This window comes from Chanos chanos, chromosome 9 (assembly GCF_902362185.1).
Source record: "Chanos chanos chromosome 9, fChaCha1.1, whole genome shotgun sequence".
In the NCBI taxonomy this organism is placed as follows: domain Eukaryota; kingdom Metazoa; phylum Chordata; class Actinopteri; order Gonorynchiformes; family Chanidae; genus Chanos; species Chanos chanos.
Window position 1 is genome coordinate 12,625,737 of NC_044503.1, and position 12,322 is coordinate 12,638,058.

General features: G+C 40.9%; 1 protein-coding gene across 1 annotated transcript; it reads left to right on the top strand.

The window, feature by feature from the left end:
* Positions 1-594: 594 nt before the first annotated feature.
* wnt2bb (wingless-type MMTV integration site family, member 2Bb) lies at positions 595-11,584 on the top strand. The gene is made up of 5 exons (XM_030783741.1): positions 595-669; positions 5,472-5,692; positions 8,383-8,660; positions 9,260-9,503; positions 11,207-11,584. Exons 1-5 carry the CDS (start codon positions 638-640, stop codon positions 11,434-11,436), a joined length of 1,005 nt encoding a protein of 334 aa, XP_030639601.1. The 5' UTR covers positions 595-637; the 3' UTR covers positions 11,437-11,584.
* Positions 11,585-12,322: the final 738 nt, after the last annotated feature.

Genomic DNA, 12,322 nt, shown 5'->3' on the forward strand with positions numbered 1-12,322 from the left:
TATCTCACGCAGACTGATACCAGAGAAAGCACTATGAGAGATATTCCAATGAAAAAACTGAGAGGACTCGACAACGTCTGTTTTTCAACTTCTCAAGTGGTATCTGTTATCTGCGAAATAAGCTTAAACGCACAAGACTACAGGGGACAATTTGCGCTCTCTCTAACGCGCTATTTCACTGAGGCTTGAAAGAGAGGGGAAAAAAGAAAAAAAGAAAAAAAAACATTTTACAGCGTTCTCCAAAACTGCCGTCTGGCTTGGATTACTTTAGTTGCATTTGCCAAGAAGTATGTTTGACATGGCACCAAGTAATAAACCGTCAGATACGTGAGATTCGTCAGTCAAAACAGTTTCGTCCTGAAGGAGAGTTACAACTGGACAAGCACGAGCAGTTCCAATAATGACAATCTGTCCTGATAGCGCACAAATTCAGATTGATTTTTCTCGCTTTTCAGCTCTTAATTAGAGGACAAATTTAATCATGTTCGGTTTTAGTAAAGCCCACGGGACCCACGTTAAAAATACCTTTGGTACTGGAGGCTCTGGATTAAAACATCTATCCAGAAGTGGCGCATCTTCATCAGACGGCGCAAAAGCCACCTCCAGACTGTATTGCGCATTTATTTTACTACTTCTCATGCTCACTCCTAGAGTGGATTCTTCATGGTGGTAAGTACAATAAAACATCTCTAGTCTTAAGAGGTCACACCACAAAAATCAACAGGGATATTATCTGGATGGATGTAAGGGAATCTTAATATCTTCCAAGTGATCTATTGCTGTCGGGGAGTTCCTTGTAAATTCACTGTATTGTCTTTAAAATGTTTTCCTTGGCCTTTTGTATGTCGATAACAGGAACAATTTGTCTTTTACTAGAGATTCTTATCAGATGCTTGATTACAATAACAAACGTTACTAGCACCATTGCTAGAATTGTTGATTAACACTGATCGGGATGAAGGTTACAATTACTAGTTTATTGGAAATAATCAAACTATCTGTAACCCGTTTCTTGTGGAATACAATGTCAGAGTATCCTTTCTGAGTTGAAGTAAAATAATGATTTTCTATCGTTTAAATTATATTCACAGCAAATTTATAAAGTATAAAATCACTCAACCTCAAACCTGACCACGGCTGTTTTGCGCTTAGTAAGGATATCGGTGTTTTCTACGCATGTGCTCGTTTTAAACCGGTTGCTAGCATATAATGGCAAACTGCAAGTATTCGGGGAAATGTTCGCCATCCGTTCACACGCTTCTTCCTTTTTGCACTCAGTGAACCTGTAGGTTAAAAACGCAGCTGAATTATTTCTCATCCCACTATCCCCTGTAGTCTGCAGTACGATCCTGATGAGTTCAGTTATACTGAGAAACGATGACTACAAAACCACGTTTTTGTACGAAAGGTAGAATTATTTTAATCACAACGCAACGCATGTAATAATGGAAAACTTCAAGATTTGGAGGTGACAGAGGGACTTGGATATATAAGGATCTGTAAGAATTAGGAGTGCACGGTTTCTGAACCATGTCAAGTGAACTGGTGATGTTTTAGGTTAGGAGTAATATCCCGGTGAAGGCAGTGCTGCTGTGCGTTTGAGGCTGGTACTTAACTCCTTAATTGCTCTAGGGGTTGTGTCTCCCCCCACATCCCTTTCCCCCGCCGTTTATAAATCGGAACGTTCCCTTCATTGACATACCTCTCACAAAACTGACGAGCGAAACTTTTTTTTCGTAAATATTCCATCACTCGAAAACAGAAGTGAAAATAAAGGTTATTTTTTCTGGTATTTTTTTTAATATTTAGGACTATACGGAATTTCACCAGAATTATAGCCTACGCCGTTTTCATTACGTGTTTGTGGTATTTGGCCAGCCGGTTTGGCAACAATAATGCATTAAGTGTAATCCAGGGCAGCCCTCCTGCCCATACCTACGCTCAGCTGGAGACAGTGAACAATGAGGCAGAACCAGCTTTAATATGCCAGGTAACTTTTAAAAAACCATGATTTAAGCACAGCACACAGTTATTTAGGGGAATGGTGATATGTAAAAGGATAAAGGTATGGCATAAGGTATTAGTGAAGGCGAAAGAAACCATACAGAGAGTTGTTTATGAGCATGCATGTGCAGCGAGAGGAAGGTGGAGGGGTTGGGAAATGTTAGAAACACTTTAATTATTATGATGATGATGATGACGATGATGATGATGATTGCCTGTTAAATTGAAGCACTGGTAAACTGTAACCAAACAGTAATTATCATTGAGGTCTACCATAATTGGTTACTGATGTCATTGTCTAACGTACTGTCTAATTATATCTCAATATAAAAATTTAGTTTTATGGATAAGGGCATTTATTATTGTTGAAACTGGAAGGTAAAAGACAGAAATAGAAAAGTTACATATTGCTTTTGGTCTCTTTGTGGTTCAGTCTGCCAAATAGTGAGTCCCTTGTTACTGTCCTCTCTCTCTCACTGTCTGTCTGTCTCTCTCTCTCTCTCTCTTGCCCTCCCTCTCTCTTGCCTGTTCTGTCTTCTTTAGTTACTGCATTTCCTATCCGTCACTCACACCCTGAAAACAATCCCAAACAACCTTATGACAGAAAATGTAGCTGACAGCTACCTGAAGCTTAACATGCAATGAACTCTGGACCTTAGCTACACTGAAAGCGATGTGTTAGCATCATCTCGCTAGGTAAAGGGGCAGTGATTTGTGGATTCCTTTACACAGGTGGATGAGAGTGAAAGGCGAACAGAGAGGATCAGTTCTAGCAATCAGTCCAACTCACTGGAAGAGGCCAATAGATTAAAAACAAAAAAACTGCCAGAGCAAATATAGGAACGGTTCTCAGAGAAGTGTATGAGAACGTTAGCATTGAAGGTAAAAGATGAACGTGAGAAAAGCTCTTGAAATGTTGGTGTGGTCTCTCAGACCCTTTAGCAGTTCTAAGATGAGATGAAGCCATGTGCTGGCTGTACTCTCAGACCTATCCTTTGCCTATTTAGAAGGGCAGATGTGGCCTATCTCTGGTGTACCTGACCAGTCACCCAGTTAATGTGAAGTGTCTCATTTTTGTGCCTTTTGTGGAGAGATAGATGGCAGAAAGCAATTTTGTCTTTGTCTACAAACGTAATGTCGCACGAAGACAAAACAAAAAGAGAACAACAAATGATTAATACAAAGCAAAACAAAAACATTTATTCATCTCTTCGCTTCATGTCTCCAAAAGGTAAAAAGGACAAATGCTTGGAGAAAATGAATACATGAATTTTATCTACAACTTTTGACTTAAAATATCATTGTTTAGAACTTTGTATTTATGTACACCCATTTCTGCTGTATCTGAGACTTTTACAGCTGAGGTTTACTCTGTGTTGCTGGCCAGACGCAAATTGTTTTTACACTGTAAAAGGTCCAACCAATGTTTGTAGGTGTCCTCCCTCAGTGAGGATGGGAGTTTGATGTGCCAAGTCGGGTCTTAAGCATATCTTCATGAGTGGGCAAAATTTTGTAGTCATGCATTCTTTCTCCATTCATGCTTGACTGTAGCCCAGGCCACCCCACAGTCACCTCAGCCACAAAGCAAAAGAAAATCAACACTTAGTTAATGGCCTGACTCTCTTTACGGCATGTTGTTGTATCCCTATAGCTAATGATTTACAGTGCGCTGTAAAAGCCAGGCCCCAAGTTGAGCCGCTGTGTGTGTGTGTGTGTGTGTGTGTGTGTGTGTGTGCGCGCACAGCGTGGGGTGTATGTGAACCCTGGAGCAGGCAGACAGACGTCTCCTGGGCTCGTGTCCTCGTTCACACCTTCAGAGGCTATTCAGAAGTGATTAGGGGCTTTCACAACCACTCACCCCATGCCAGAGAGCAAGAGGCATAAAACAGCTTCACCACAGTGCGGTAAAAGACCAGGTCTCTCTGCAGAGGCAAAGAAAGTGGCTAGCCCTGTCTGTTTCCAGCAAACTGTAATGGGCTAAGTGCCGATCTCCTTTAGGGTAAGAGTGAGAAAACCACAGAACCACTCAAGGTAAAGCCCTCTTAAACAAGAGCCTGAGATTGCCAGCTTTAGTGGAGTCCACACCTGTCAACTTTGATTTGTGTTACCATCATTTGTCCTGAAGAAGAGCTTGAGCACTCAAATGGATAACTTCATGAGCTCTCCCACCCTTCTCTTCAAACACAAACATTTACACATACATTAAACCATTCTATAAAAAAAGACTTTTTTCACAATACACTTAAGGTACTTGCAGAGATATAAGTGAATGAATATTCCAACAATTACCAGGCAGTAGCTCTGTCTCGGTCCCAGAGAGTGTGTGGTTGTACATGAAACAGTATTGTATCTTGAAACTCTACTGTCACTTCCATGCTAAGGAGTGTTTTAAAAACCTCAAAAATGTGTCCACTGAGTAACAGATATACCTACTGTTGCGACTATGATTTTTCTGAAACTTAAGTTTTCCATAATAACTTTGCCAGTTTATTTGAATATGTCCTTGAGTATGGTGTAAGTAAGTGTCAGAAAAAAACAATGTCTAATGCCAGGAAACCGATGAGATATTGAATGCTTGACTACGTGAACATGAAGCGTTTCCAGACAACATTTACAACTGAGGTGCCAACTCTCTTTAAACAGTCTCGGGCTGACAGGAGTGACAGAACGTTTCGCTCCCACGTTGAGTCGTCTGTCTCAGAAACGGCAGACAGCTGAAAAGTCAGAGTCTTGTCGCGAGGACAAGCTTTTCCCTCAGCGAAGCCCGAGCCAGAGACGCAGGGTGACCGGTAATGGGGGCGTTTAAGAAGGAGAGTAAACACAAGGCAGCCGGTGACGAAGTGAAACGGCCATAACAGGAGTGGAAACTGGCCTCCGTCTCCTGCGGCGATAATGGGGGACAGAGAAGGGATGCTTGGCTGCCGGTGCTTAGTTTTCTCCACTACACACGCGAACCATATTTTGTCAAGTCAGCAGTCATAAGCGTGGCGTTAGAACACTGTTAGAGCAGGTTGAGGAGGGTGTTTGTCTATGATGTGTTCTTGAATGATTGAATGATTGAATGACCCAAGCAACATTTGTACAGATGGGGCTGTGGCTGTGTATACTGGGATACTGGAAATTCAATGATACAAGTGCCCAGATTCATCACAAATACATGCTGACTGTTTAGGAAATGAGTCAGTCATCTACCCACGTAATATAGTACACACAAAATCAAAATAGAATATATGTGTTTATATGCAGTTCCATAGTTAGTTACTGCTAATAAGCATATATTTTTATATACACAATAAAAGAAAACACTTGTATATCACTGTGTGTCTGTTCAAGTACTTGCACGACTCCTGCTTACATTTCTCACATTAAGTTGAAGCACAAATCAATGTCTATGACAGCGGTTTGAGACAACACAAAGAGCAAAACAAACTTAACATGGTATTTTCATTGTTTTTATTGTTTGGTAGGTACATTGGGGCTCTGGGAGCACGAGTAATCTGTGATAATATCCCTGGTCTGGTGAACAAACAGAGACAGCTGTGCCAGAGACACCCGGATATCATGCAGTCCATTGGCGAGGGTGCGAAAGAGTGGATCCGTGAGTGCCAGCACCAGTTCCGCCACCACCGCTGGAACTGCAGCACTTTGGATCGGGATCACACTGTTTTCGGCCGGGTCATGCAACGCAGTGAGTCTCCTTCCTCTGAGCAGTCAAATACTACAAATGTACCTGACTTTACACTTTAATCAACTTTTTTGTTAATTTAAGGAGAGAGAGAGAGAGAGAGAGAGAGAGAGAGGTACTTTAAATCAAATTAAATGCTTTAAATATCGAAATGCTACATAATCAGAGTGTTTTACATGTTTTGACACTGAATGAATCTGAAAACCTGCTGTCTCAAACAGCCTTACAAATCAGATGTTTCTGATCAATCTGACAAACCAGGGGTTCCTTAAAGGTGGACGTGTAAAATCCTTCTTGCACATGCCTGTTTTTATTACTTGATTACACAGAGGTTAATCAAGTAAGGGCCTACTTTCCTTCTTTCGGACCATTAACTCTTTTACGGACGTCCTAGTTCATCTAATTCATAAGAACATATCAAATTACTCACCGGCACTTGAATGTGTTTAGAGATGTTTGTCTTTTTGGCTTTTTTTTTTTTTTTCGCTGAAGATGGTGGTGAGCTGTAGCTATGGAAAATCCTTCGCAAATGTTGAGAAAAGGCGAGTTTGGATGAGTTTGAGACAGAACACAGGCCTCTGGAAGGCCTCCATGTTTGGAGCAACAGTGAAGTTGAGTAAAATCTCTGGAGAACGTGAGGAACTTGTGAATGAGACGTGTCATTTGCTATTTTGACTGCTGTTGGTGTCATACTATTGTTTCCTCTTTAGGACTTCTATCATATCTTAACTGAAATGTGAGAAAATGTTTCTGGGGACATATAGAACTGCATGTTCTGAAACCTTTGGAATGCTCCCTGGTGCTGTGGGTATTGTCACCTTACTTTATGAATGTAATCACTCTTCAGAATTTCAGGTCATCCTAAAAATACATAATGTAGCTTTCTTTGGCCATGGGTTGAACCTCAGTTACGATGATTGAATTGCGCAAACAAGAAATTTTATATTCGGTTGATAAAACCACTGCCTTTTCTCTTGTGAATAAAAGTCATGATTTTGCAAGTTGATTTTCTGAAATAACATGGTGGTTTGAAATAGCTTCATTTGTGAAACAAAAGCACAGTGCATTCACTTATTATTCTTTGGAGGTGAATGTCAAGATTTTTTCAGTGTCCATAAATGCACCAGCACATACGCACACACACACACACACACACACACACACACACACACACACACACACATCCATATTTTACCCACTGACAATCCTACAAACAAATTACACAAAGACATTTTGTATTGGTGGATTATGTGTATTATCTCCAATGGGCCGTGTAACCAGTAAACATGGAACAGAGAGTGTGAAGCTGTCATCATATTTTCATTTGTATTTACTGGGGCTTCCAGTTTAAGAGAGTTACACAGCTGTATCGGGATATATTTAGAAAATGCTCTCATGTCTTTCTGAACTTCCCAGATTCTCCTCTACTGCAAGGCCAAATACAGCTGAATCTTCTTCTTTCTTTTTATCAGTAATCTTTAGAGCTTAAACCAAATTATTCAGCCGTTAAATACATATGTTGCACTGTGTTCAGTGAATGATCATGGTCAAGTGAGAAAAAGTGCATGTTACCTTCAAGGCTTTGAATGATACCAAGAGCCATTCACATCCAATTCATACTGTCAAGCTGAGAACAAGAAGCTTGTTCTCAGCTTGACAGTATGGAAACCAATCCACAACAGAGTTAGCAGTAAGCTGCGGTAACAGAAGATGTAAATGTTTGGAGAAATATACTTGGCTGGCAGACAAAAATATCTCTCCTGACTTATTGACCTTACACACATTCTTCAGCAGTTTAAGAAATGGGAATGAAAGCACAAGAGAATTCCTAGAGAACAATGCAATGGTAAACAACCAATCCATCCTTGGACAAAACAACCCATAACTCCAAAATATGACCTATGCGATCTCCACCCAGATGCTTTTACATTGCTTCTCGCCATAGAGATTAGTTTGCAGTAGTGAACATTTTCATAATTAAAGCTTCAGCAATGTTTCTGTTTACATCAACAATCTCATAACATCTGCAGAACTTTGCCCCACTTAACTGCTCAGTCATACTTACTCAAAGTTGTTAATTATTATGAGGTCTTTATAACATCATTATAAATGTGTAATAAGGTGCTTATAAGGTGTTCACTCAATACAAATGTATACATTTGAATTTTGAATTTGCTTTCTTCAGTTCAAATTCACTTCACTAAAATATGTCTTGCGTTCCATCTCAAAGTGAGGTAAACGGTTCACATTATTCATCAATATTCAATTAATCCAATTAACCAGAATTATTTACCAATATTAATTAAATCTGTGTGATTGGAGCCTAGACCCACATGTTCTTAAGAGTGAAGATTGAAACTGATTCTTACTGCTGCACCTCAGATGACTTCATCTAGGGCAAAGATGAGTGAGGTATCAAAATCTTTTGGTCATCAAAATCTCTCTCTGGTCTTTAAACAATTTATTCAAGCTGAGAATAGCCCATCCAAGTAGGATTAGGCATGTAATAACATTTAAACGCAACACTTACATTTGAGGCTGACGTGCCCACACGGACTGATCAATGACAGATGGATTAGCTGTGCTGATGCGTACAATACTGTTTAGGATTGGGAGCAGCTCTCAGTTAAACAAGACAAAGTGCCCAAGCGCGAGTCTGCGTTCCCTTCCATAACCCCCTGTTTTCTCCGCAGGCAGTCGAGAGGCCGCTTTTGTCTACGCCATCTCCTCAGCAGGTGTGGTCTATGCTATCACAAGGGCCTGCAGCCAAGGAGAGCTCAAGACATGCAACTGTGACCCCCACAAACGAGGACGGGCCAGTGATGACCGTGGCGAGTTTGACTGGGGTGGTTGCAGTGACAACATCAACTATGGCATCAAATTTGCCAAGGCCTTTGTGGACGCCAAAGAGAGGACGGTAAAGGATGCACGGGCTTTGATGAACCTGCACAATAACCGTTGTGGGAGAATGGTAAGCACCACTGTCAGGATCTAAGGCAATAATTTGTAACCTTCAGTACGATGTCATATGCATACTTCTTCATTTAATTTAAAATTGATATAAGAAAATAGGAATCCTTTGTTGTGCTCTAGTATTTGCTCATAGTAATCAGTTGACAAAGCTTTTGAAATAAATTCCCCTAGGAAGATATAGCATATTGTTAGTTTTTCATACAACACAAAGAGATAGGTAACTGTGCTGAAACATCCCAGCTTTATTATTTACCAAAGATGATTGATGATGCCATGGCAGCTTGTAATAATGCCGCAGAAAATAGATCTGAACAAAGGGTTAAAAGTACAGCGTTCACACATTTTTTTAACATGGAGTACAGTTATACAGGATAGTAGTTCTGCTATATCATATCTTCAAAGACATCATTGGAAGTGACATTTCTGATGATTGCTTGTGTTCAAATAGACAACACACAGACTAAAACAACATTCAAATCATCATGAATGTGAAGAAGCCACAACATATTTCCCTAGTGGACTATATGTTGGGCATCATGATCGGTTTTGGACTCAATGTTACCTGTTTGCTTCTAGGCTGTGAAGCGCTTCATGAAGCTGGAGTGTAAGTGCCATGGTGTAAGTGGGTCATGCACGCTGAGGACATGTTGGTTAGCAATGTCGGATTTTCGAAAAACAGGAGACTATCTTCGCAAAAAGTACAATGGAGCCATTGAGGTGACCATGAATCAAGATGGCACAGGATTCACGGTGGCCAATAAGGATTTCCGAAAAGCAACCAAGAACGACCTAGTGTACTTTGAGAACTCACCCGATTACTGTCTAATGGACAAAGCTGCAGGTTGGTTAATCCTTTTTCAAAATCAGGACCACTGAATAAATGTTCCTTTTTTAAAAACAGAACAGTTTGTATCACAACCAAATGAATCCAAGAGTCCATGTGTGAGAAGGACCTGAAACAGTCTTTTTAATGTTTATGTGAATTTGACCTTGTGCTCCCCTGACATATGGTTGGATAAATGGTAAGAATTTTACGATAAGCTTATACAGACTCTAATAGTTGACATCAATCTTTGTAAGAACCACAGGTACTTGGGTTCACGTGGACGGCACAGTAGGACCTCAGCTGATAATGTATGTAGAAAAGACATTTGTGTGTAATCCTTTTCAAGCATGCCTGGCTCTGGTTAGACCTCACGGATGAATGGGGAGTCTGTGAGACATGACAAAAACAAGGTCAACATCTCAAATCCCTTTAGAAACCAGGCCACAGCTGCAGAGGGTTTATAGACTGTCCATGCCATGGTTGATATCCTTTGACCCCCAAGTCAATCTCTCAAGCCTTTACATGTCTATGCCTTGTTAACCAGGCAAAGTGTATTAGCAAAGACATTCTATCAAAAGATTTATTGACAGATGAATAAAATGTCTCAATTTGCATATACAGCCAAAAAACAGAAGAAATCAGTCAAACACCCTTTTGTTAGTAAAACTAAAACGTCTTGACAGAATAAGAATTTCTAGCCAGTACCTTTAGTTTTTTTAAGTGAATCATATCATATAACCGTAAAGACTGAAACTGAATTGCTAGATTTTCGCAGAAATGGCCTTTGTCCCAAATCCTAAAAGTAACAAGCAGCAAGTCTACTTATTCAAAGCCTAGTAAAATCTGTGTGAGTCAGCTAGCTGTAAGTGAGAAAATCGTGATTTGGTAGCAGCGGTAAGCTGATTCTCACACCTGCCCCTACTTAGCTCCTCTGACCTGAGAGCCTCAGGGGGGCTACAGCTCTGAGGGGGTCACGAGAGGGGAGTCCTCTGGCCAGCTAATCCCTGACACTCTCCCTCTTTGACTCCTTACACTTGTAGGGACAAAACAGCAATAGACTCTTCAAGCATAGCTGCATCTTCCTGTGTTATTCCATGGGAAAAACACATGAGCACACCAGGCTGTTCTTATACTAAAGATGCAATAGACTGGTCAAAGTCAGGACATTTGGTTGGATTCAAATTATGTTTCAGCTGCCACAGTTGTCCAACAGTGCAGCTCTCAGACTTTACTATGAGTCATACGTGCAATGTTTGGTTGAGTAGAGAATGAGACAGACAGCTTAAGGCTCTGTGATTTTAGCAGGTCAGTGCCCCGCTGCCTCCATTAAACCCCTCCTCCTCTTGGAATTTGCACCCCAAGGATACAACAGGCTCATTTTTCAAATCCCATTCTCTCTGCCTGCCAACATGGTTCTCACATCGATTTGAAAGGGAGCGCAGAGGGAGAGGGATATTCTGTTGTCACTGACTCTCCTGAGCGTGAGAGCGAGCGTCCGTTATGGATTTAACCCTTAGACTAGCCATGCGAATACAGAAAGGGAGCCACTTCATTCAAAGCATGGGCCAGAGGAATTCAAAAATTGTTCAGGCCCACCAGAAATATGGTGAAGGTTTGAAGTATCGGGATGGTGTTTTATGATTTTTGTGAAGTCTCGGCTGTCTCGTGAGCTGTACAATTTGCAGTGCAATCGTTAAACGATTCTCTTTCTACCACAGGTTCCTTAGGAACAGCAGGTCGTGTCTGCAATAAGTCCTCACGAGGTACGGATGGCTGTGAGGTCATGTGCTGTGGGAGGGGCTATGACACCACGCGCATCAAGCGCATCACCAAATGCGAGTGCAAGTTCAAGTGGTGTTGTGCAGTGGAGTGCAAGGATTGTGAGGAGGCAGTGGACATCCATACTTGCAAGGCTCCCAAACGTGCTGAGTGGCTGGACCAGACCTGAGGGACACATCCTTCTTCTTTCATTTGCCTCCCACTTTCCCCTTTCCTCAGGAGCTCCGAATTGGCCATGGCATTCTGGGATATGAGAGTCCATCCCTCACGCAACACCACTACCCCTGTTACCCCAATTCCTTCAAACCATTCTTCCCTCCATTCCTTGTTGCATGGCTTCTTTATAACTGTCTCTTGCAAAAGAATAAAAGCACTAGCAACTAAACTGCATTTCCCAAGAATATCTGGGTGAACCGGACCTGGCGCATCTCTCATTTCTTTTATGAAAAGGAATTTGAGTGAGGACTAAAATGGTGAAATGGAAACATGTTAAAACTGTGAATGTTTTACTGAGGGTTTTATTTTTGTGTTTTTAGTACTTGGAGAGAATATTTTTTGAGTGTTGTTTTGAGAGGAGAAAAAAGGTGTGCTGCTTTCAAAATGCTTTGAGGACTTTGATTTTTTTTTTTACACCAACTCTGAGCCTTTATGCTTTTCCCATAATATCTTGGCAAATGTTTGAATATTTACATCATTTACTTATTTTGGCAATCTACTTGTTTGTGTACTATTGGTCAGATATCTGCCCAAATGGTCATTATCTAGCATTGACTGAAATTGGAGCATAATTTACAATAAGTCCAAGACACACCCTCAAGATGTCAGTGCTCAGACAGAGGATGGTGGTTGCCAGCTTTGTGCACTTTCCACTCAAAATGGATTCAGTGTCTTGTCTACAAGCTACGAAGGATTCAAACCTAAGAACTTATTGCTATGCAAAGTTCCTGAAAATGAACATGCACTAAAGGACATTAGCTAAACTATGAGCAAAACATAAATGTGGCTACAGAATCTCATTACTGAAGTTATGGACACTTTAATTGTATGATCTCTAA

Excerpts from the sequence above, each read along its gene's own strand:
- wnt2bb (XM_030783741.1), top strand. The coding sequence starts at position 638 with ATGCTCACTCCTAGAGTGGATTCTTCATGGTG. Across the intron at positions 5,693-8,382 it reads CGGCCGGGTCATGCAACGCA|GCAGTCGAGAGGCCGCTTTT; the intron begins GTGAGTCTCCTT and ends TTTTCTCCGCAG. Across the intron at positions 9,504-11,206 it reads TCTAATGGACAAAGCTGCAG|GTTCCTTAGGAACAGCAGGT; the intron begins GTTGGTTAATCC and ends TTTCTACCACAG.